At 41.9% G+C, this 25,579-nt stretch overlaps 1 protein-coding gene across 1 annotated transcript in view; it reads left to right on the top strand.

Annotated features, from left to right (window-relative positions):
* BCL2 (BCL2 apoptosis regulator) overlaps positions 1-21,567 on the top strand; it is a 96,837-nt gene extending 75,270 nt beyond the window's left edge. Inside the window, exon 2 of the mRNA XM_055705523.1 lies at positions 16,769-21,567. Coding sequence (XP_055561498.1) covers positions 16,769-16,903 — 135 coding nt within the window. The 3' untranslated portion in view covers positions 16,904-21,567. The remainder of the gene's footprint in view (positions 1-16,768) is intronic.
* Positions 21,568-25,579: the final 4,012 nt, after the last annotated feature.

The raw sequence follows: 25,579 nt of genomic DNA, 5'->3' as shown, positions 1-25,579 counted from the left end.
TGAAGGCAGCCATACGTGAACAGTAGCATTTTATACCCTGGCACAGGTTTCAATTTGGTAGCGTTAGCAGGTTGTTTAGCTTTATTTTCAGTTAAATAAGGAACACCGCTCTCTTTTTGTTTTTAATACAGCCTCTTCCCTTTATGTTGCTCCCATTGTATGTTTAATTACTAGTCCTTCTATTTGGATAAAGCACATGGACAAAACCAAATTTTTATTCTGTTTACTTTTTAGTTTTCATTATATATTTTAGGAAAATGTTCCTTTTAATATTAAAGAACTTGCGTGTTTTGAAAATGTCTTGAACTTCTCTTCTTCATCTTTTATTATAACTAACATTTAACTTCCAGGTTTTTTTTTAATCCTAGTCACGTTAGTTTTCCATATAAAAAAGACATACTATATTTTTTTCTTAAGTTAAAGGTACTATGTTGCTCATGTTTTTAAATTTCTGTACAAATCTTATGTTAGGAATCCATGGGTTTTGTCTCTATCAATGTCATTTTTAGTTAGATAAACACTAAAAAGTGTAGAAAAAAATCTTTGTAAAATACACAAGGATGCAAAAGTGCCCTGCTCAGCTAGTACGCAAGTATTAAAAATTGCCCTTCTTCACCAAAATCATGATCCATCCAGCACAGACCGTGCCTGCACCTGTGCTCAGCACCACCTGCTTCAGATGAAGGTGAAGAAATGCCATAAGAGATGAACTTAGGATAATCTCTTCTCTCTCCTATCCTTTCCCCTGTACTGCGTAGTCCCCCTGAAGACCCCACACTAATTTTAAGAATTCATAGATTGACTTCATCCCTCAAGCATAAGGCTTCCATTATTATTACCATTGCCATTACCTTTAACGTTACTGTTACCGTTACCAATACCATTACCGTTATCAGTACTATTACCATTACGAATACCAACACTAATACTAATACTATTATTTTGGAATAACTTTTAAAAGCTTTTGTTTACTACAGAAACATTTAATAATTCTTCGAAGCTTGCTAAACTCACTTCTCAGCATCCTGTAGCAACCATCTAATTTAAATACCTTATATATTAAAATGGTCTAATTGTGAATCCCATGGAAAAGTATGTCCTCTCACCAACTTTGAATTTCCTGTCTTTCCTGTAAGGAAATTGAAATCCCTCTATTTTTTGCATGATGAGGACCAGGAGTGCTGGATCTGCATCCCTACGTTGTCTCTCCCTGTCACTCACTCAGCCCTTGTTCAGTTTGCTGGTTGCTTACTAATGCGGCTGGTTCCAATGCCCTGTCAAATAAACTGCAGAAAATTCAAACACAATTTTCAGAAAATATTTTTTAAATCCCAAAAATTTGAATTCAATTATTATCAATGCAATGATTATTAATGCATAATATTACAAATTTAGAAATGGAATCAGGAATTTAACTTCCTCTGTCCCCATTCAAACTGTAGCTTTGTAACGTATTACTTGGCCCAAGACTTTCACCTATCTAACTTCAGACAACCAAGGCAGGAGGTCCCCTCCTCTGAAACTCAAGTCTATTTGTTTAGACGTCTACTCATGTGTTCAGGAATGTAACTTGAAAGCACATTTTTTGTAGATTTAGGGAAATGGGATGCATTACAGTGAGAATGAGAAAGAACTCACTTGGGCAGTACAGTACTGACAGTCATTTGCCCAACCAACAGCCCACCATTTTATTAAAACTTAAGCAAGCAGATAAAAAGATAGCAACCCTTATTTTGACTGGGGACTGGTTAAAATATCTTACCTTCTGTTAAGGACCCTTGATCTTACAAAGCTTCTGCTTCTTTACTTTCAAATGTTCTGAAATCTGACAAGTATCTGTGAGAAACTGAGGAAGCTCAGACACTGGAAGAGCACCTGGGAGGGGAAGGGTGGCTCTGAGGCACAAGCTGGCCAACGCTTTGTTGTAAGAAGCCAGCCTCCTGATGGAAGAGAAGCTTGGCTACAGAGCAGAGGGTCAGATCACCCTTCTCTGGCAGAAAATGCAATCCTTTGTGACTGAAGATGGCTTTTGCCACCAGTTAGAATGAGGCTTGCAAGACAAGTGCCCCCAGTTGTCCCCAGGAACGGAGTCGTGAGGAACATGAACTCAGCAAGCTTCTTAATTTCAGCCAAAAAAATGAATATCATGAGACACAGGATGAGCTTTTCTTACCAGTAAGTAAGAGAGACTGTCTGGGAACTAACATCATTTGGCTAGACAGAAAACTCTGGGTCTGAGTCGAGGCTAATGGCTTTGACTCAGTTGTTCCCAGTTTCATATGCAAGTCTGCTGAGGCAGTGAGATCTATGCCAGTTCTGAGTGTGGCCAGAAAAGACTGTGCAAGAAAGCATTTTAGTTTGTTAGATAGAGGGTGAGGAAACCTTCTGGGGAAAGGAGAGCCTAGAAAATGGAGAGGACCAGAACAGAAGTAGATCCTGCAAATAATCCAGAAGTTATGAGGATCTGGGGAACATATTAGTCAGATACGTCTATTAAAGACAGCTGTATATATGGCAGCATCTTGTGAATTCAGAGAACACGATGCCAATTACGACCATCAGAGAGTCGTAATTTTGGTAAATGCATAAAAGGGAATTCAGTAAAACTGGGAAGGTATCAGAAAAAGGAGTTGAGTAAGTGTAAGTATTTAGACAAATGTAACAAGCTTAAAAGCAAAAGAAAAATCAGAATATTTTGCCGTGGAGGATGATTTCAATAATAATGAATGGTAGGGAAACGTAGTGGAACAACATCATTATCTACCTACAAACTGTTCAGGAGAGAAAGACTGGGCCACAGAGGCAGAGGAGATACCGCTGTATAGAATATAACGTGAACATTATTTAGCTGAACTTTAAGTGGGAAAGACTATGCAACTGAATCTCTGAAGACAAATAATTAAACGCTAAACTAGAAATTCCAAACCATTTTAACAACTTTTGGAAAGTAGACATTAGCAGGTCTTTGTTGCTAATATCCAGCTTAAGGAAACTGAGTGAGCAATGTTGAACTCAAAAGAACTATTAACAAAATTGTGGTAAAAGGGACTTTGGCTGCTCCCCTGTGCTTGATCAGATGGATCAGGAGGCACACAGATTTCTGGACACTTGATACAACAGCATCTTGGAAAAGTGATGCACAAAAAGAAAGAAACTACTCTTAACTCAGGTATTGATCATAAACTGATTGTGGCTGACTCACCAAGTCTTAATGTCTAGGTGGACCACAAGACTAATTCAGTATCAGAGCTCCTGTGTTCATGGATCCTACCTTTCATCTCATCGAGGTGATGCTATTCTGTTTTCTTTAAAAACTGTGACATAAGTATGTATTTTAGTATCTAAGAAAGTCAACAGAGAGCTACTTCATCTTTCTCCTCCTAAATCTACCCTTAAAAATTGGCCAGAGGTGAAATACTAAACACAGCTGTATGAGCTGCTGCTCCTCCCAGGAGTGTGAAAGCCTTCAGAGAGCTTCTCCTGTAGCTCAGCAGCTACCAGCTTCTTGGTAAAACCCATAGATGTGCTGCACCTTCCACATATCAGGATTCACTGAGCAGGGATGAACTACAGCAGCATGGTGCCCAGGTATCCCTGCTTTCCAAGCACAGTTTTGAGTTGCCTTCACAGCAAACCAGACACAACTGGTGTTTGTGCTAAGCCTTCTTCCACAGGCTCCTAACCCAACCTGCTTGCTTCTAGAGGAGCGCCAGCTCAGCCGAGGTGTATTCAAGACACAAGTTGGGTAGCGGAGTCTCGCTGGGTACTAGGCGGGGCTAGTCCTCACTGCAAGCTACTACTGTGTCACAACACAACCTTGAAGAGTCCCCTTGGCACAATGCCCACGGTGACTTGGCAGTTCCATCCACCTAGGCTACACTCAGCATTGTGGCAGCCAGCTGCATTTAAAACCTGCTGGGACCACAGCTCAAGCACGATTAGCTGGCACAATGACAGTGATGTATTTGTCTCTGCTAACTTCAACTCAGTAGACTGGAATAAGCAATATACCAGCAAGGAAAGGTGTAACTTGTGCATGCACAAATGCTTTGTGGAAACTGTGCAAGGTAGTACTGGATGTGTGTAAAAACAGAGGTAATGAATGAAGGAAGGTTACACAGCCATAGTCACACAAGGAATAGCTGAAGAAACACACATAAGAAGGAAAGGGAGTACGTGAACAAGGCATGCAAAAAAACCCCAACAAATGAAAGGGGTGCAAGTTAAAGAGGTGCAATTTGAGAGTGGACAAAGATGACAAAATCAGACTAAAACCGATGTACAGCATCAGGCAGGCATGAAGAGAGACCCAGTAACCCCCCCGTGGTTGTTACATACATAGGAAGACCATTTAGATGGGACAGAAAACATTAGGCAAAAAGGATGCAAAGGAGCAGGAGATTTTTCCAATCAAAAGCTGTCTGTAACCTATGCTGAAGATGTTTTTTTCCTCCACTGCAAGCATATGAACAGTTTAATGTATGAGAGTATTGCTGGTGACACTGGGAACACTGGGCTTTAATGAGTCAATAGATTTGTTTCATCTTTAACTAATTTGAACCTTTAATCCTCTTGCTTGTGCAAATTCTTCTTCTTTCAGGTCAAAGTATTAAATAGGCTCAAGAAGTAAATAAGGAAATAAATACCAGAAACCCTGTAGGGAACATTTAAATTAAAGTTTTCTAATAGTCAAATCAACTTAATGCCATGATCATGGGCTCAGTTCAGCTTCCTCCCCCACCCCACCCCCACCCCAACTCTGTGGCTAAAGCTGTGGGAATGAATAGCCAAAAAAAAAAAAAAAGGGACTTAGGTTTTTGTTTCTTGATGCCTATGTTGCTCTAGATTTTGTTGTTTTTTTTTTTAAACTGCTTTCATTATAGACATACAGACAGGAACAAATTTGTAAAAATCAAACATAGACCAAAACACTGGCCTGCAGATTTTCTCCCATGTTTCATGCCTGGTTTGCACTCTACTGTACACCCACGTTGCTTATGCTTCTGACTTTTGAAATGGATATAAATTATAGTTGTGCAAACTCTTATGTAGACAAAATCGTGCTGATATAACTGTCTTCCACCAGCACAACGTATTTCAGTTAATGAGTCAGAATACACTTTGATATCAGTATAAAAGGTTCCTCCTAGGGGAGAGGATTGCTTCTTTACTGTTAAAGTGTAGATAAGTTCTGAACTTTTCTCTTCCCTGACTTGGGCTTAAATCAATCAAACCCGTATCTAGTATTTCTCATCCAGAAATAATACAGTTTCTTTTCATCACCTTTGTGACTGCTGGTCCCTGTCTGTGTTATTACTTCGACTGTATGGTCATCAGAAAAGGGTCTATCTAAAATCCTCTTGAAAGCAGAAATTCTGTTTCAAGCAACAGTAACTGCAGGATCAAACGCCTCCAATATTGAAAGAAAAAGAAAGAAAACTAACTCAAAAGTTTGAGGCTAACAAATGGTTTGTAGTTAGCTGAGACAATTGTATTTAATATTGAGGAAGCAATGACTTTCTGGCCTCCAGTGGAGCATCTCCTAGACAGACAGGCAGGCACACAACAAAATGAAGTCTTAATGCCGTGAGCTTCTTGAGAATGCTACAATAACATTCTGGCAGACTGGGCTCCCTTGGCTCCTGTACTTGCTGCAATTTGAATGTCTCTTTTGGTTTAGCATGATGCTTGGCAAGTTTCCCAACCTTACATTATCTGGGAAAAGAAGACAAGAGAAGTTGGTATGTTCAGGGAGCCTTTGAAGAAGCTTCTTCACAGTTTGCTTATAGCAAAACAGTTGGCTGCATGTAGAAGTGGTGTCAGGACTGCAGCTTAGACTGCTAGCTTGAAAAGGGTTTAACTGAATTGCATCCAGGCACCAAGATGCTCAGATAGCACAGCAATGTGTGTGGCATAAGAACCTAGATAGAAGAAGATCAGATAGCAAATCAGAATTTTGCTTGTACTTTCCTGGGTTTGTCTAAACTTATAGCAGCAACAGTTAATTATAGGAGCTTCTGAAGGCAGCTCCTGGGTGGTTTATGTCACTTAGACATTAGATTCCAGCCATAAATTGCCAGCTAAGAGTTACCCCTGTGGCAGGAGGCCCCTATTGATGCGAAGCTGATGGAAATCATGCTTGTGCCTTCCTACTCAGGGGTAGAAGCAGCAGATGTTGGTGATGGAAGATCCGAGGTAGAAGTGCATTGACAACAATGGCAGAACACCAATAAAAAGAGCATCAGGATGGGTACAGGTCCTCCCCCAAAGAGAGACAGATGCAGGAGGTAGTTACACACAGGAGTTATTTGTGGCCATCCTCTAGATGATTGCTGTGCCTACTTCCAGATCTAATCCCTCTCCTTTCTACCACAGGGGAATCCCTCAGCTCTTGTAATCACTTCCTCTGGCTCTTAAGCAAGGGTAGCTCTTTAATGGCAGATTAATGCTTTAATGAAATTCTTGAGGCTACTTTGAAGTGACTGGGCAAGAGAGACTGGCCTTTCAGCAGCATCTGCTGGTGCAAGAGTCATAGCGTACATTGCTGTACGGGGTACGTGGTGCCGTAAGACTCTCTGTGCACAGCAGGATCCATCATTATTTCTCTGGTACTGCCTCAGGGCACATCTACACGGCACGGCACAGCACGGCACAGGGATACTTCAGCTGCCTCTAAACACTGGCTGCACTAGTTTCGCAGCAGGAATCGTTAGCCCACCTGGTGCTTGTACCTCTATACCTGCCCCTGAGTAGGCTTGTTGAGGTGCAAAGTCAGTTCTCTTTTCCTCTCCATAGAACTGCACTCTGCTGTGTGGATCCACCTGCACTTAGAAGTACTTAAAAAAGTAAATTATGAAATTTAGGACCCTATATGTTGGTTGTTTTTTTTTTTATTTCTGATCTGTGGGGTCTTATCTATTTTAGAAAGTAGGAAAGCTTTCAAGACTGATTTCATAGGTAATGCATTTATTTTTTTCTTGGCTGATATCCCTGATTTTGTTTTTTATTCTTTCCTTTGAGTATCTGAAATTTTACATGAAATTTCTTCTCACTTGGAAACACCAACACATGAAGTAATTTCTTTCCTGCCTAAGTTAATGGCCTTCTCCTTCCCTGTGCTGTTAGTTCAAGGTCACAATGATAGATTTAAATCCTTCATGAATTTTCATCTGACGTGCTGTCCACAGAAATTGTTCATTAAAAGATCCGATTTCCATTGGCATTCTCCCTTTCAAAGGATGTCAACAGGAAATATAAATGCTCAGCCCTTTGTGAATGATCAGCAAGGACATGCAGGCTTATGAAAAAAAAAAAAGGCAAAAAAAAAAAAAAAGCAGCAGTTAACCAGACCCTTTAGTTTCTGTTTTGAATGACTGGCCATAGGAATGCAGGCTAAGCTGTATTTCAGCTGTTCCCAAGGATGTGTGTGTGTAACTTGTTGATAGTGGTAGGTACATCAGGCTCCAGTGACAGCTATGTGACCACTCGGATGATCATTGTCCTGTAGCAGAACCAGCCCCTGTCTCCTCTCAAGAACACCAGGCATGAAAGAAAACAAAGAGGGTTCTGTTTCTTCAGAGGACTGGCACTCGTACCTCCTGCTCTTTACTGAAAAGAGAGAGATCCTAGGTCACCTCGGCTCTCACCCTATGCTCCCAGCAGCCATTAGGTTGTAAGGAACTGCATGACTTGCTCCAGCAATTGATGTGAATGTCTGATACCCGGGAGAGCTGAGACTTCTGCCTTACAGGACCTGTAGAGGATCTGATTGATAGGAGCAAAACTCAATACCCAGAACACCAGCTTACTTCACTGGGAACTACCCATCACCACCAAAAGGAAAGAAAACCCACCACAGCCTTAAAGTTTCAGAGTTATGTTTTTAAAATCTCACCGGTGTCCAAGGTACATGTCTTTCACAGTAAAAATAACTTGGAGTGTGTTGTGAATGCACAGACACAGATCAGTGCTGAACATCTGGTTAAAATAAATTACAGTCTTATTTTGCAAATAAAAGTTCCTAGGGTCTACATGACAAAGTCTGGCCAGCATAACTATCTCATGGGGAAAAAATCACATCCCTAGCCTACAAAGATAACTATTTTGGCATGATTCCTTTCCCCACTATGTAGACTTACGCAGACTTACACCAAACAGAGGAGTCCTTTTGCCAGTATAACTCACATTGTCTGGGAGGTACTTCAACCATGCTGGAAGGCTCCTGCAGTTGGTATAAGCCATGCCTTCATCAAGGGATCTGGCCAGAACAGCGACACCAGCAAAGCCCCTGAAGTACAGTATAACCCTTCTTCTCCTGCTGCTAGTCAGTTTTAAAGCTTCCTGCTAGAAGGAAACATGCAGAATTTCTGCCCTTTCTTGTATCAGCAAGAAATTCTTTTTACAGAGAAACTGAAGTATGCATATGGGTAGGAGGTGTGTTGCTTTCAAACTTCCCAGTGGTACTTGCTTTTGGATGGGAGAAGATCCCGCTTCTACAGGATGCCTGTTGTTTGTTTTGTTGTTGGGTTTGGAGGTGGAGGGGCAGAGGTGGTTTGCATTGCATTAAGTCTTCGTATTTTGGTTTTGCGTGGGGGCATTTGAATAAATCTAATGGTCATAGTTAATGGATTACAACTGTGTATGCAAATGAATTTGAGCTGTTTTGAATAACAAAACAAAGTCCTTTGTTCTGTTCGTGAATTGTATTCTTACACTCTGACTTTTCCTTATTTTTTTCATGTGGTCCCTGTTAGCTCTTACCTGATAGCATTTGCCAAAGGACTTTCTAGATGAACCCAAAAATATCAAGATTTACCAGCAAACCTTAACCCACGAGTCTCCCATAAAGCAAAGCAACTCATAAAGCTATCTTGGCTTAAAAGTAGGATTCATCTCATTGTGGCAACAGGCAGTTTTCACCTGTCATATTTAGACAGTTCATTCTGTCTAAATTCCCACTTGCAGACTCTCCTCATTCCTTTCCCTGCTCCTTCACCCTCCATTTGTCTCCCAGGTCTTGTGCCTTTTGCCTAAGTGGTGAACAGGACCGAAAGGACAAGAAGGAGGAGCGGAGGGGAGGCACCTAAACCAAAGCCAAACTTCTCGTCCAAGCAGGTGCAGAGTAGGAACTTCCCCTTATTTTAATTTCCCATTATCACTTAGCTGCAAAATGATGAGAACATGGAGCAAGCCACCAAGAGGCCTCCACTCCTGCACGCACCGTGTCGGGAGGGGGGCACTCGCAGCCTGCTCCATCCAGCTGCCTGCCTGCCAGGACACGTCTGCCTGCCCTGCGGCTAAAACTGACACACGGTTCCCGGTAGAGTACAGCACCCAAGGGCTGACTTAGGAAACAGCAAGAGAAAGCAATGACCAAAAAATGCTGCCTCTTCTCTACTTAAAATAAAGCTTTTACAGGTGAGCAGAAATGGTTTGGGCTGCTAATGAGATGTAGGCTGCCAAGGAAAACACGTGCGCAAATTCGTATTTTCCAGGTGGCTGCTGCTAGAAGTGTAACTGTCCATTGAAGTCTACAGCATAAGCTTTATTTGCACTTACTCATTAAACTGCAGATTTATCATGAGGTTACTTTATCATAATATTAGCTATGTTGTCTCATTGGCCCTGTAAATCAGCTAATTGCCACAAGATTTAGAAAAACCAAGAGCCTGCTGCAAGTCACGTGAGGAAGGGGTGGCACTTCTGCCGAAGGTGCCGGTAGCTCTGTGTGACCTGTTGCTGCTGGAGCACCGAGGAGCGCCAGGGCTGCTGCTCCAGCTCTGTGCTGCTCTTGCTCAATGCTGAGCACAAGTTAAAGCCAAAGGGATTTGGATCAGAACGAAGTGTTGAGGCAACAAACACGGGATGGAGTGTTTCCCTGGGGGATGTTAAAACAAGAAGCAGAAAAATGCATGACTGGTCCCTCGTGGTTCAGCCAATGGGACAACCTGCTCAGACCGGTTCAATTTCACCCTTCTTGCTCACACGCACACACGGCCTTCTCTGGCCGAGGCCGCCGCGCGCCAGGCCCCGTCACCAGACCGACAGCCTTGCTGTCTTGCTTTCCTCTCTCTACCTCCGCTAATACTTGTGCCTCGAGCCCGGCACAGCTGGATGCGCTTATTAAGTAAACCCCTCCATGGCCTTGATGACAAATGCTGTGCCACTGCACTCTGAGCATTTCTACAAGCAGCTACTTTCAGTTCCCATTTCTCAGGTGGTTATGTGATTTAACTCTTGTGTGGTGGCCCACGAGCAGCACGGGCAGCTGGAGCAGGTGGGGAACATAACGGGGGATGTGCTCATATTTCCCTCTACTACCAACATACCCGCTGTAGCTAGATCTTCAGATCTGGGCTTTTAAATTTGGTAGGCTCTTTCCAGTGTAAGGGCGCTCATATTGAAAGAGTATTATGAGTGAGGCAGAATTTAGACATCTTGAGAGAAACAGGCCTGTGTTGTCATTCAGACCTGTTTTGTCATTTTTTTCATTTTACAGTCATTCTTAAGGTTTGACAGAGGTCCTAATGCATCTAGCTTCTTTTCAGAGGATGCAAGCATAAGAACAGTATTACAGGATGAGGTGAGTCCCCCCAACAACTCTGTGACACTTGTTTTCTCCTCCAAAGTGATCCACAAATCCATAGGCGGGTGTTTGCTAAGTTTACTGTTGTATGTCAACGTAAACTCTCTGGAATGGGTTTGATACATTTGAATAGAAGGAGCAGAAGCTGGCCTAAAACTGAATAGCTCTTGGTGCATCTGAGATTCATGAAAATACAAGCAGGGACACATTTTTTTCTAGGTACAAGTTAGACACAGCTTCTAGCACTCTACCTAAGTAGGGTACCATCGGAAAATAAAACTAAAATAAACTAAATATCGATGCAAACAAACAGCAAGTTAGTGGATTAGGATTATCAACCCACAAGAGATCTGCAAAGAAAATTGTGAAGGATCAAGTACAGCAGCTTTGAGCATGTTGTTTGAACTTCAACAATTTTGTCCAGAAGGCCTTCTCGCCTTCTTTCTCTCATTAATGCTAATATTGCTCCCTCAGCAGTGGCACCCATTAAATACCACCAGCTAGCTGCTGTAGTGACATTACAGCTGTTATGCTGATGCCAGAAATACCTCATTTTAATGCGGGCCTTTCCAGGAATAAGAAAACAAGGCAGCCTCCACTAGGTCTGGGCTTTTGCATATTGCAGAGCCACGTCTAACTGAATTAAGTAGAGACGCCAAGACTAAATTACTGAAACATTTCTCATGCTGACTTGGTTTAACAAGAATGCAGCCCAGTCTGAACACGGCAAGGGTTTCCATGCAAGCTGAATGATCAACACCTTACAAATCCTGTGTTTAAAGAGATGGCTTGACCATTCACCAAAGACTGGGTTTGTCCCTCATCTCACAGTGGTCTGGAGGAAATCTGTCTGCCAGCAGGGTGACTCTCAAGGAGTGTGGACAGGAGGAATAGTCACCCCCATTACTATAACCACTCACATGTATATATTTCTAAGCATATGCATCGGTTTTCGTGAACAAACCTAACCACAATTAGTCCTTGCTCCTTAGAAGTCTCCATCTGAGTACCATGTTTAATCAGCCTTATGCAAATAATATTTCCACTGATTTCAATTAAGACAGACTTCAGTGAGAGCCTGGCAAGACTGCAAGATACACCCCCACGCTCAAAGGCTCACCGACGCAAGAATTTATACAAATAGGTGGCAAGGACAAGGAACAAAGAAGTTAGGTAAGACCACTGTGATGTGAACCAGTTTTGCCCGAAGTCAGAAACCTCAGATATCACTGGAGAAAAAAACAAGGCTACACAGCCAGCAACTGACACATCGGCTGCAGACCTAAGACTGTATGGGGCACTGTGGAAACAAAGAGTTCAAAATAGACCCATTTCTACCACAGGCAAAAGCGAGGAGGGGAAAGAAAAGTTTGGATGGGGGTTTGATTGGCGTGCACATGCTGAAGCCATTCCCCAGGCAGGTTCTCTGCCCATGGTCGGTAGGGCTTGTGTGGTGACACTTTCTTTTCCCTCCCCTTGTAATTTGCTAACGTGCACCTGGCTGGACTGCCAGCATGTCAGCACTCCCAGGCGTAAAAAGATAGCGGCCTCTCTGAAGATATCGACCTCATGAAACACCACACGTCGGCACAACACAGTCAAGGTCTGAGCTGTTCTTATTTGCATGTACTCATGACTTAGGCTTGCATAAAAGACCCATAAACTCTTTGGGAAAAGAACAGCTACAGATCTGTCTAGTTTTTGTGTTCCAAGAACTTTCCTCGTTAGCTTCAAGATGACATTTTAATGAGGTTTCACTGCATAGAAAACATGGGACGATTTAACCAGCTCTGTCCGCTCCCTCCCTCCCCAAACTCTTTCTGAAATGAGTTACCATTCGGGAACGAAAGCTTTTATGAGAATTTATGTTGTTTGGGTGGAGGCAGGGGTGAAGGAGAAGTCATTCAGCTGCTAAACCTTGGCATTGGAGCTTATGCCATTCCCTCTCCTGCCCCATACCAGATGGCAAAGCCGCCTTGTTCAGACCTGTGCAAGTTTCTTCAAAAGCCAGGAGCAAGCGTGTGTTTGTTTGTTTGTTTTGGAGTCACAGAGAGGGCAGCGTAAAATAGCTGCAAGGCAATTCCCGTTCAGTAAAATGGAAGTCTCACTGGCTCTTCATTCAATACAATGTAGCTCAAGAGGATATCCTGCCAACCCAATGATAACGAGGGAAATAAAGTCACTTCCTCACCAGCTGTTTGATTCAGGTAGAAAAAGGAAGCCTTTACTTCCTTGTGTTTTCTCTCCCCACCGCCCCCTCAGTCAGAAATGCCAGGCTGAAACCTCCTTCTCCCTCCGTATTTTCAGTAAGGAGCCGTCAGATCCGTACTGCTTTGCTGGGCGCAGCCTATGGGAAGTACGTACTCCTCCGTGGCCGAGAAGCTACACCTTGCCTCTCAAGCAGGGGTGAAGGCTGAGCTGCAGAAGGACCGAGACTGAACAAACTCAGCTCAATGTGCAAGCAAAGAATGCCTGTGTAGTTAAAGATGCCATTTGCTTCTTGGATCAGAGCTGCCGAATTTGGGCTTGTGGAAGAGTGGCAGAGTGTGAGCTGGATGCTTTGTTTTGAGGCTGCCCTGACTCAGTGCACTATTATACCTCCTAATCCTCCGAGGGTGGTAAACTCCACTTTTGCCCTGGGCTCCCTGCAAATCCCAGGAACTCCAGCCAGGAACACACTATGTCCTCCCTTCATATAGTTCAACAGGCAAGAGGGCCCGAGGGCTACCCTGGGGGCAATCTTCCTGGCCTGCCAGTCAAGCCCAGGTCGGTGAGGCAGGCATCTTGGGTGCTTTGGTGCTAACAGGAGCTTAGGCAGAGCATCTTTCCCTCCCCCACTGCCACCTTTCTTGCTTCACAGAAACAGTCAATGTAAAGTTGCATAGTAAACCAGTAGTGGACTGATTTCACTTAATAAAAGCTTTTTAAGAAATTACTTTTTAAAAACTTACAGAGCTGAATGAAGAGTTCTTTTCCATATAATTTTTAACTGCCCTGATATAATTTTACATCCAGGATATAACTTTCCATTAAATGTTGAAGGTCTTAAAAGCAAGGCCTGCAACCATTTTCTTTCCAATTGTGTAAGACTTCCAGAAAGGTTGACCAAGCCAGAACTTGCCTCAGTCTATTTGCCAAAGGGACCTTTGCTTTCATTATAAAGAGTGCTTTTTGGAGGACATCAAGTGTTTCAAGCAATTTCCTTAATCTGACTTGTTTTAGCAGAGATTCTCTTATTTCAAACAGACTGGTTTAGGTGACAAAAATCCAGTGACAAATACATGAGTTTACAGAAGGAGACAAACCTTATGAAACAGTTGAGATTCTGCTTAGGGTTCTCTTTGTGCTAAAACAGTTTTCAGCAATGGGTCATACTTCCCCCCCCCCCCCTCGTTGTTTTAGTACATAAAATGGACATGTGTTTATTTAAAACAGGTTTGAAACTTAAACAAATAGTGACAGGCTGTTCAAACAAGCTTCGGAAATAGGCCTAATCAGGATGTTTGAGAAGGGGAGGGGGAACAATCATAAAGAGCTACTTGTAATATATAGGGCAGACACCATTAGCTTGGGTTCATGTTATTGTTGTAATAATCTCAGACAAAAAAGTACTGCATGCTGCACATTTTTTGTTAACATTCCTCTTTTGAGCCACAGGTTATACCATGCGTTTGCCTTGTCTTCAAATTTTACTGTAACCCTCTGTCCATCTTCATACCCAATACCAGGAGCTCTACCAAATCATTCAAAATGGTCTCACAGACAATCTGGGAAGAATGTTCCTAAACTGGGATAGAAGGAAGGCACAAAATAGACTCATTTTGATGTTGACACTGTGTATGCATTGGCTGTCATGAATATACAGAAGTCAGACCTTCCCCACAGAAAGAAACCATTAAAATCTTAATGTTAAAACATTTTCACATAACTTGCTTTTCCATGTTGGGGTATTTTTCATTTCCTCTCTTTTCCACCCATAATACTATCACCAAGTGTTGAACTTTACCCTTGTATTTTTATAAGGCCTGATCTTGAACTCCCCACATAGACAAAGCTCCCATGGAAGTCGGTGAGTCTGCACTGGCGACAACAGGATTTAGCCCAGTCTGTAACATTTTAGGATATTGTGTTACTTCATAGCCTTAAGGAGAAATAAAAGCAGCTTTCCAACGAGCTGCACAGCAAACTCAGTGTGTTTTTTCAGCTCTGCAACAGCACAGCAGAATATTAAGGCCAGAGTTTGCAAATGTCTATTTCAAAAACCAGGCAGCTAAGCAAAAGTTGCCAAATTTTCTACGGAATGAAGAGTTTGCATTAAAACGTTTCCCCCAAAGGTTAAGCTGCTTTCACTTAAGAATATACCTTTAGAAACCCAAGTTTGAAAGTTATTGCCTGGAGGAACAAGCATTGAGAAATGCAGGAAGCAGACGTATTTTCAGGTCAATGGCTATAGCTATTCTGTTACCGGCTTTTACCTACTGACACCCAGTCTTACCTACAACATGCACCAATATTACTTAATGTACTAACGTATTTTGGAAGGAAATACCTATTATTTATTTGAATCTCACTCCATGTCTAGTGAATAGGAGTCAAAATGGCAAAATATTAAAAAACCTTACACGCCCTCTCGTGGTAAAACCACAAACTCTTATTCTTACAATAGCTAGAGGTGGCTCATGATGGAGGCTAATTTAACACAATTTACAGAAAATTAACTTGGCTGTAAGGTTTATATTAATAATGGAGACCTTTCTTTCTTTAATTCCTGCTGTAAACCATAACATATATGCATTTTTAGAAGGCAGGTTCCCTCCTAGCATAGTAACATTACAAAATAGCTAAAGGCACTGTAACATGAACAGAGAATATTAACTTCTACCAAAAATGGGAAGTCTAGCATAATAAAGGTAGAGACAGACCCCTCCACATTAGATAGCTGTTTCGCGGGTTTATCTCAGTAGTTTGGGAGCAGACCTCGGTTGGCTGCATAATAAAAGAGTTGCCCTAAATGATGCTATCAGTTTTGTCACATTTTTAAAGTCATTCAGCTTTGCTATTTACTGCTTTCATACTATACAGTACTATTTATCTGTCTCTCAGGAATGCCGTGAAGCTTCATGTTTGTTAGGAATTGCAGCCTAAAAGAAAGGCATTACATGCAGAGCATCACCAGTCTGACCGCTACCCGCACCAAATCCCATTGTATTTATGAGTCACAAAAACTTTATCTTTGCTACTTAAACAGCCTGTCCATTCAGTGCCTGCACACACCTCCAGACTTTCCTGGAGCAGCTTTACAAAACAGCTCTCCATAGATGGAGGAACTGCAGCTTGAAGGAGAAGCCCAGGGTGGGTTGGGCAGGGCTGAGGCAGAGGACTCCCCCTGCACCTCTTACCAGGTGACTCATGGGCAGTGTGAGAAGTGGCACCACTGTGTGCTTCCCTTCCTCTTCATCTAGCTGAATGTCTTGGCTGGAGGGCAAATCAGATTGACAAGATGATCGCATGGCGAGACAGTTCTTTTTTAGGAAAGGCTATCAGATCAGCTTGTTGGCCCAACAGACCCTGCAGCCAGACCACTGCCACATCCAAGACATGATTAGCAGCAGCACAGGACCATGGTGTCACTTCTTTTGATGAAAGTTGTGCAAGACCATCAAAGGTGTAACAACCCTAACAGCTTCAGTCCATATGGAAGAAGCATCTGTGGCTACTACACATGGTCTTCTGAACCAATCCCAAGGGAACCAAATAAATACTGCCCTATTTTCAGCAAAGCTGACCAGCAATATAGATGCCCCACGTTCAGTGGAAATGAAAGATCTGGAGAATGAAGGTTAATTTACCTCCTTTGTTGTTTGTATACACAACAACACTCAAAAGCCAAAATGGTGGTACTTGTACTTAAAAATGCTGCTTCTATATCTTCTGTTTGACTGGGCATGCCTAAAGCAGAAGTCACAACCGTAAGTAATTACAGAAGTATTTGTACAGAAATAGACAGGAGAGCTTTGTGCTAAATACTGCACAAAAACATAACTCCAAAATCACTATTTTAATAGGTTTGTGTGGGGTTTTTGTGCTGGTGTGATTGCTGGATGATCGTTGAGTGTGAAGAAGTTGCTCTCCTTCTTTGAAAAAGTTACTGCAATTTTGATATTCCATTATTTCCCTTTCTAGGATGCCTTCGTGGAGTTGTATGGCAACAGTATGAGGCCTTTGTTTGATTTCTCCTGGATCTCTCTGAAGACTATCCTGAGTCTGGTTCTGGTGGGAGCTTGCATCACTCTTGGCGCTTATCTTGGACATAAGTAGAGTCACCCATTTATCGTGGATTACAAAAGTCTTTCAAAACAACAAAATAATATTTTTTTTTCTGTAGCACAATGATATTTTATGAGCAAAACAACTTCCCAGCTAAAGATTAAATCAGCTATTACTGCCAAAGGAAATATCATTTATTTTTACATTGCAGGAAAATTATTTATTAAAAGATATTTACATTTTAACCTGCTATTTTCAGAAACTCTGCAAGTTGTATCTGTCATCACATCATGTTGTTATTCTTAACTGTAATGAGCCCCAAAGTCTTTTAGGCTCTTTTTTTAATTAATGCAGCTGGCTGGATTATTTTATCTTTGAAGAGCAAATATACTGACAAAGACCTACCTGCTTACACTTACAAGGGCAGTTACTTGAGCTGCTAAAGGCTGCATAATTGTGTTGATTTTTCTTGCATTTTCTAGATGGCTGGGAGGGATCTGAAAGACAAGGTCAGTGTGAACAAAGTTCTCACCCTGTCCTGCTGGCAAGAACTGATAAGAGTAAATGATTCAACATGGTACATACGTGGAGTCAAGATGGCAACTTCTTGAAGGACACCTGGCTATACCTACAGGAGAACAGTTGGAAATATGATTGCCTATGCCTTGTAAACACGCATTTTTAAGCTACCGGTTGTGCCATCACATCATAATCACAATACCCTAACACATGTCAACTCAAATACTTTTTTTTAATAGAAGTGTGAAGTTAAATCTTTGGGGCTTGCAGGAAATTGCTGTTCCGATGATTTTCTCAGCAGTGAAACTTTTTTTTGCGGCTACTGACACAGAAACATCAGGAGACCTTAAGTGCCTGCTTCGACAGAGCAGAGCTGGAGTCTGAAGACCTGACCTGTGTCCCACTTTAGTGGGCTCATATCTGCAACTAATCCTGTTTACTTACTGAGTTCCTCCAGGGGTTTGAAACCAATTAGACGTGGTCTCTAAATCCCTGAAAGTTGAAAAAGATCTTAATTTTATTTGGCAAGAAGCAGACCTCAGCTGAGTTACAGATTAGCTCTGACTATCCTTGTTTATCAAACTGGACACCAAAATCAAGTTCATTTTCATAACAGGAAAAGAAAGTGAGCTTTATCCTCCTGCCCCTCGCCCTCAAAATTATTTCATGCTAATAATTTCCTAAGACTGTCTACAGAAGAAAAGATGATGAAGAAACTCCAGATCCTCTCTCTGGACAGAGACTCTCTGACACCTCGGTCGCGCAGGTGCCTACTGTCGTTTTAAGTGAAAATAGGGTGGAGGAAAAGGGGTGTGTGGGGGGGTGAAGTCATCTGCTCACGTTACAAAATGCAACTCAAGTAAAATAATGCAGAGTACTTGGTATACAGTTTTATAAACAGACCTGTGTTCTGAAACCAGATGTGTCAATGCATTTTAAAGCGGGGCTTTCCGTGCACTTGGAGGGGGCCAAGAGCCCTGACGAAATCGAAGAATCTGAAGTGTGTCCCACAGGCTGCTCCGAGGCATGGAAACGTCCAGCTTCAAATGTTTAAGTCAAGCACTCCTATTTTTTCTATGAAACTTATGAAATCTGGGATTTGTGGATATTTGGACATCCAGACACAGAAAGAAAAAGTTGCAAAGCTCTGGATGAAATGTACCATACAATAAATAAGTGCTCTAAGGGTGGGAAAAAAATACAGTGAATAAACTGTAGATTCAACCTCAAGATTTCAGTCGAATAACTTTGTGGCATTATATGCAAAATATCTCCATTAACTTGGGAATGTAATATGTTCAATGTTAAGGCTGTAGTTGATGTTGTATCTTCAAAGCTGCTTTTTTGTTTGTTTGTTTAAGAGTTGTACATCTCAGCATTTTTACTGCTATTTAGTCATGGCACCTACACTTTGTATGAGCAAAGATGGAGCAAGCTTACTTTTCAAATTTGAAATGACTTTTAATTTTATAGAAACATAGAAAGGAAATGTTTCTAAGAACACAAAAATGTGAACTATGCTTGATGAAAAAAAAAAAAAAAAAGAAAAATCTCACCATCAAACAAAAAGCACCTGCAATGTTTTCAGAGTGCTTCTGTCAGAAGTGGGCATGCTCGTGTAGGGTTCGTATGAAAAATATTTGAGATGGGAGCAACCGAATATTGTGGATTGAGTGTGGGCTTTGGTTTTTTTCAGCTTCCAAGCCGAATTTGTCTGCAGCCAATTTCACAACTGGAGTTGGCTGGTATCGAGCTAATGTTTCATTTCACAATCTAGTCTTCGTTTCAATTTGTGCCCATACGCCCATTAAAGTTCATGAACTATTAGACCTCAAATTGTTTCAATATTGTTTATTTTATTAAAGGTTTACATTGTCAAAAGTGGTAAAAGAGTAACTGTCAATTCCAGTGCTGCTATACTACCAGGATAATTTGAATGGGTTTTATTTTTTAATACCTTCCAATGGCAAAAGTTTTTAAAGCTGCTTTAGAAATAATATGAAGAAGACACATGATACACATTTAAATAAATACTGAGGATTTTGTGTTCTGTTGTGTCTACTCACTGGACTTCCCAGTGTATTAGTTAATACCAGGCAAAAAGAAGAGTCATGATGACTGTTGGTTTTATTTTATTAAAGAGCTAATGGAGTTTTCCCATTCTGACTGCAGAATAGTACAGTATTGTGGCTGCATTAGGTATAATGATAGTTGATAATACATTTATTAAAAAACATATTAGAAACATTGAATGTATATAAAAGCTTGAACTTCTTTAATAAAATCCTCTCCTCTCACTCCTGCATTTCTTTTGCAATAATTCCTGTCTTTCCTATTCTTCATTACACTTTCACATAAGAATTTTTTTCCCCCACAAAATGCCTTACAGACTTCCATGCTCCATGACTATGCTTCAGTGAAAATCCATCCTGTGTTACTATGTATGCACACACAGCTGACCACTCCCAGCATATCCAAGTAGGAAAAGCAAAAAATTAAAAAAGAGGGACACTTCTGAAGTTGGTTAGGTACAGAAGATCAGAGGACAACAAAGGAAGAGGAGAGTGGAGGGAAACAAAGCGATCACTGAAATGTCTCCTTGGTTAAAGATGACTCTTACCTGGAACTTGTTCGTTGCTCATCCTTTCCCTTGAAAAAGGATGATATAAGGGCAGAGTAACCCCACAGAGTTACAGAGACCCCACAATTACTCTTCACTATAAAACTTTGTTAATTCTGAAGGCAGTCTTCTGCAAAACAGGAAATCTGTATGAATTTAAGAGAAATACTAGATTTTGCTGTATTCAATTTATTTGTCATTAACTCTTTTTCACTCCCTTTATTAAGAAAATAATGACAGAAAATATTTTGCTTCTGAAACAAAAAATAATCTGTAAATTCACCTAAGATCTGCTGTAGATTAGTATGTTAGGAGCAGATGGAAAAACAAGAAAAAAATTCTGCAAGTTCAATATTCTGAAATCAGAGCTGACACAGAGGACATTTCTTAATAGAACAAGCACTGGATCCACCAGAGGAGTAATGGGGTTATCAGGGTAACAGAGAATAGATGTATAAGGAAGGGGGCTGGAAGGTACAGAGAATGACATTGGTAAGTAAGAAAATCTCAAGTTTCATATGATGCAGGAGTTCGCCCAAGAAGGTCTGAAAATAACTTTTAACTAAAACCAGCTACAAATGTGTGCACTACATGATTACAATTGCTAAAAATTTTCAATTACAAAATTATTTGTAAATCACTGTAAAACAGATATCCAATCACTATAAAAGTTCATCAGTTTGGTGTTGTGAGTGGGGACTACAGCTCTGAGTAGGGTTGCACTAATAAGGAACAATTATAAAAAAAATACATTTCTCTGAAACAAGATGTGCAAGGGAAACACGAAGGTGATGCAGTTCAAGGAATACAGACCCAGTCCCACCAGTGCTTGCATGCACAGTCTGCCCAGATGAGGCAGTGGGAGTCAGCTATACGTAAGGACTGCATGCTTTGACCCTGAAGCATGACACTCTGCTTAGCTGTGCACCTGCACTCCACAAACTTAGAAATCCTATTGATTAAAAGTATAGTGAAGTAGCATGTTTAAAGCCTGTCTTTTTTTCCCTCTATCTTTAAACAAGCTAGAAAAATGATTCATTTGTATTACGAGTTTATGGCTCAGTACTATGTAAAAAATTAAACACCTTTTGATTTATAAGTATAAAAATTCTTTCTCATTGCAGAAGCCCAGCTATGTTTTTCATTCCTATCTCTTTCAAACAAGGCTAAATAGAAGGAAGACAAAAGAGCTAATTTAGTCTGTATTTGGTTTAAACCACACTCCTATACTAAATTAATGCAGCTTCATCACACAATGAAATCTTCTTCAAAAAGTTATACAGCATTAAGAGTTCCACACAAAAACTGTATATTTTTATAATTTAAATAGCATATTTTTTTCTTCTGAATATTTGTTTTTTAATTATCACCAGCATAAATGTACATAAGCAGATATTGTTTATCCAGTACCTTTGGATGATGTATGTATGGTAATGTAGTTTGTCAGTTTATCATCATTTAATATGATTATGTTGTTCTTTGTCTTTAAAATGTTATAAGAACATGCTGCCATTAAACTTCCCATGTCTGTCTAGTTAATATTGTGAAAAAATAATAAAGCACACTGTGAGTTACTTGTTTTGCATTTGCATTGTTTAGGATTTGTTGATAAAAAACTACTCAAACATTTTGAGTGTAATCCCATAAACAAAACGTGATGTTTTGTTCCTGATAGTTGTATTGGCATGTTCTGCTTAGCATTGGCCAGTACTCGTTAGCCTTCCTTGAAGGCCTCTGTGCATCGAGGTGCAATCAACCCAGGTTTTACAAGCTGCTGCTGCACAAAATACAGTCCACAGGTGTAACCATACGCTTTGGGACCCAAGGACAGTGTCACCCATTCTGCTATCCCATACATGTAATGTCTTGTGGAAACTGCAGCAAAACCCTTCTGTTTATTTGCTAATGCTACTTTTTGTCCTTGTAGAAAGGAGCTGGAAAAGCATAATAGCAAGTTTCAACAGGAGAAACAGAAACAGTTTTGTTACTGCTGAAGGTTTGTTACAGTTATGATAGGTTTCCACCAGATATTGTGGTATTTCGCTTTTTAAAGCCTCATATTAATTTGCCCTCAAATCACAGTTGTTGCCACATTCCTTCTGTGGCTTTAGTTCACGTAGAACATAGGTAAATGAGCTCAGGTAATGAGTATTTAACTGCCCTAAGAATTTACCCTGCTTCCCGAGTGGGTTTTGCAGCTTTGAGCGTGCACTCTGCTGTCATGGATGCACTTGTGAGGGCCTGCAGTTAGCAGTTCAATGCCTTTCAAGGACAACTGAGACACGTGCAAAACGTCCACCCCTCTGTCTGTGTCCCTGAAGACAGAGAAGGTGGAGGAAGTCGGCCTGAAACAAAAAGAAGCAGCAACAACAGCAGAACACAACTAACAGAATGTCCTCTTGGCTCTGGGATTAAACTGTCCAGCAGAGAGCAAGGTTACTAAATCCTTTGCAAAGCAGAAGGTAAGGAAATTTGCAGTTCTACAAGTACTGCCATTCTCACACACACTCACACCACCACACACCCCCACACACACCCACACACCCCCACGCCAATTATTCTGAGACTGAAAAAAAGAGGAAAAGCACTTGGAGGAAAGTAGCCTCAGCATTGTCATTTTTTCTAGCTAAAAACCTAACGAAGGAAGATGGAATTAAGTTCCCCTAGGGAGGCAAACCGAGTTCAGCAATATCGGGTAAATCAGTGATTCTCCTCTTTCCTGACTCCAGTTTTTCTCAAAAACGAACAGATTAGCACCCGTGATTAAACGCCTACCTTAGCACAGGGACCAAGCATCAGAGAACAGATGGGGTCTGGATAAAGCCAAAATGAATGTTAGACCTGGTAGCTAAGATGGGGTTTGGCTATCTGAAAATTAGGTAGAATCACCTTTAAAACAAGTTTTGCTGGCCAGAACCAGAAAGTTGCCTTATCAAAATGTAGCCAACAGGTTTCAAGCACTGTAAGTCTCCACAGAAGCTGCACTGCTGGCAGCTGCAGTCTCTCCGCGGCGGCAGGCTCTCAGTCCTGTAGTACCTCTAGCTACTGGTTTTGTCCCCCTAGCTTATTAAATATTTAAAGGGAGACTGCAAATGATACAAAGTTAAATTTATTCCAGTATGAATGGCCAGATAATAACTGCATGCCATTTAAGTTTCACATAACATCTGGCACTAAGATGAGTTAGCCTTCTCTTAGAAGTAACTTTTTGGTATTAAGAACTGCCTTTGAAGACATTTTACTCAGGGCAAAAGACCAAGTAGTCAAGATTTGTGCACTGCAAGAAACTGACTTACACAGAGGGACAAACAACACAGCAGCTCTTGAAGCATCCCATCATAGCCTGTAGTTTACTGCACCACAGTACAATCGAGCACGAGTACTGAAAATGTTCAGAATGCCTCTCTGAAACCTCAAAGGGGTAAATACACAAGTCAGTAAAAACTATCAGTATCTAATTTTTTCAGGACTTCTCAAGGTGCAGGCGCACTCCTTGCTGTCCTGCCGTATTCTGAAAACTGTTTCTGGATTAGTTCAACCAGAAGATGCCTTCTTCCTCTCCAGTGGGGATACCTATTCTGGTACTGACCAGTGCAATTCATTTTAAATGTACTGAGTTGCCTCTTGGATAGCCTGGAGAAAGGTATTAGTGTGCCCTCTTCCGCTTGTGTCCTTCAGAACTCCCATTACAAGGATGACCACAACAGTGGGAATATAATCCCTTAATTATAGCAAGAAGGTCTGAAATTGGCACTCAAATTCAAACAAGGTCCTGGTCATGCAGATAAAAATGTGCTTCTGGAGCAGATGGTGCAGGTGCAGAGCTCTACAAAGCCACAGATGACAGAAATAAAAGCTAGCCAATCTGTTTATTTGGAGATGAAACAGAAAAGGAACCTCCTTCTCTTTCTTTGACCATCTGATAAGATACAGACACTTACCTGCCTACCTGGCCAGAGATGCTCTCCGATGCCCTGGTTAGTAATTTCCTTGAGGCTGCCTGGAGTTTCTTGCAGGTTTAAATCTCTCCCCGCCTGTACATTCCCACTCTAAAAAGATTACTGAGCCTCAATATATGCAGTAAGTAAACTTTTCCCTTTCTCACCTGTGCCTTCCAGAATATTACTGTTCTCACCTCTTTGGGAACACTGAAGACCCTTTGGCAGGTAAGGTGTAATATATGTGGATGGTACTATTAGTGGCTTATTAACAATAATGTCCAATGTTTGTATCTCAGGCTATGCTACTGTGATCAAAAGCACTGTGGTGGTCTCTGCATAGCTAGACCACCCAACTGAAATAGTTTCTTCCAGATTATGAAGAGACATCTGATGCCATTTCTGTCAAAGCAGCCACAGCCCACGCCAAGGTGTTTATTCAGGTTGTAGGGGGATGAAAGACACCTGATCCAGCATCATCTAGCTACAGTGGCACAAACAGCCTTTATCCTGTTGTACTCGGTTTGCACGGCAAGGTTTTGGTAGCGGGGTGGGGGGGTGGATTACAGGGGTGGCTTCTGTGAGAAGATGCCAGAACCTTCCACTATGTCTGATAGAGTCAATGCCAGTCAGCTCCAAGATGGACCTGCCACCGGCCAAGGCCAAGCCCATCAGCGATGGTGGTAGCGCCTCTGGGATATCATATTTAAGAAGGGGGTGGGGGGGACACACACACGACCCTGCACAGTGGCAACAGCAGCCAGAGAGAGGGGTGAGAATATGTGAGAGAAACTCTGCAGACACCAAGGTCAGTGAGGAAGGAGGGGGAGGAGATGCTCCAGGCAGCGGAGCAGATTCCCCTGCAGCCTGTGGTGAAGACCATGGTGAGGCAGGCTGTGCCCCTCAGCCCATGGAGGTTAACGGTGGAGGTGCAGCAGATCTCCACCTGCAGCCCAGGGAGGGCCCCACACCAAAGCAGGTGGATGCCCAAAGGAGGCTGTGATCTGTGAGAAGCCCAGACTGGAGCAGGTTCCTGTCGGGACCTGAGAGAGAGGAGCCCAGGCTGAGGCAGGTTTCTGGCAGGACTCATGACCCCCTGGGGGACCCACGCTGGAGCAGTCTCTTCCTGAAGAGCTGCACCCCATGGAAGGGACCCACGCTGGAGCAGTTCATGAAGGACTGTAGCCTGTGGGAAGGACACATGTTGGAGAAGTTTGTGGACAGCTGTCTCCCATGGGAGGGACCCTATGCTGGAGCAGAGGACAAGTGTGAGGAGAAAGGAGTGGCAGAGACAGCGTGTGATGAACTGACTGCAACCCCCATTCCTCGTCCCCCTGCTCCACTGGAGAGGAGGAGGTAGAGAATATCAGGAATGAAGCTGAACCCGGGAAGAAAGGAGGGGTGTGGGTATTTTAAGATTTGGTTTTATTTCTCATTATCTTACTCTGGTTTGATTGTTAATTAATTAAACTAATTTCCCAAGTCATCTGTTTTGCCTGTGACGGTAATTGGTGGGTGATCTCTCCCTGTCCTTGTCTTGACACACAAGCTTTCCATTATATTTTCTCTCCCCTGTCCAGCTGAGGAGGGAGGCGATAAAGCAGCTTTGGTGGGCACCTGGCATCCAGCCAGGGTCAACCCACCACACCC

The sequence above is a fragment of the Falco cherrug genome, chromosome 3, assembly GCF_023634085.1.
Source record: "Falco cherrug isolate bFalChe1 chromosome 3, bFalChe1.pri, whole genome shotgun sequence".
In the NCBI taxonomy this organism is placed as follows: Eukaryota; Metazoa; Chordata; class Aves; order Falconiformes; family Falconidae; genus Falco; species Falco cherrug.
Note: the sequence above shows the minus strand (reverse complement) of the source record. Positions and strands in the feature narration are given on the sequence as shown.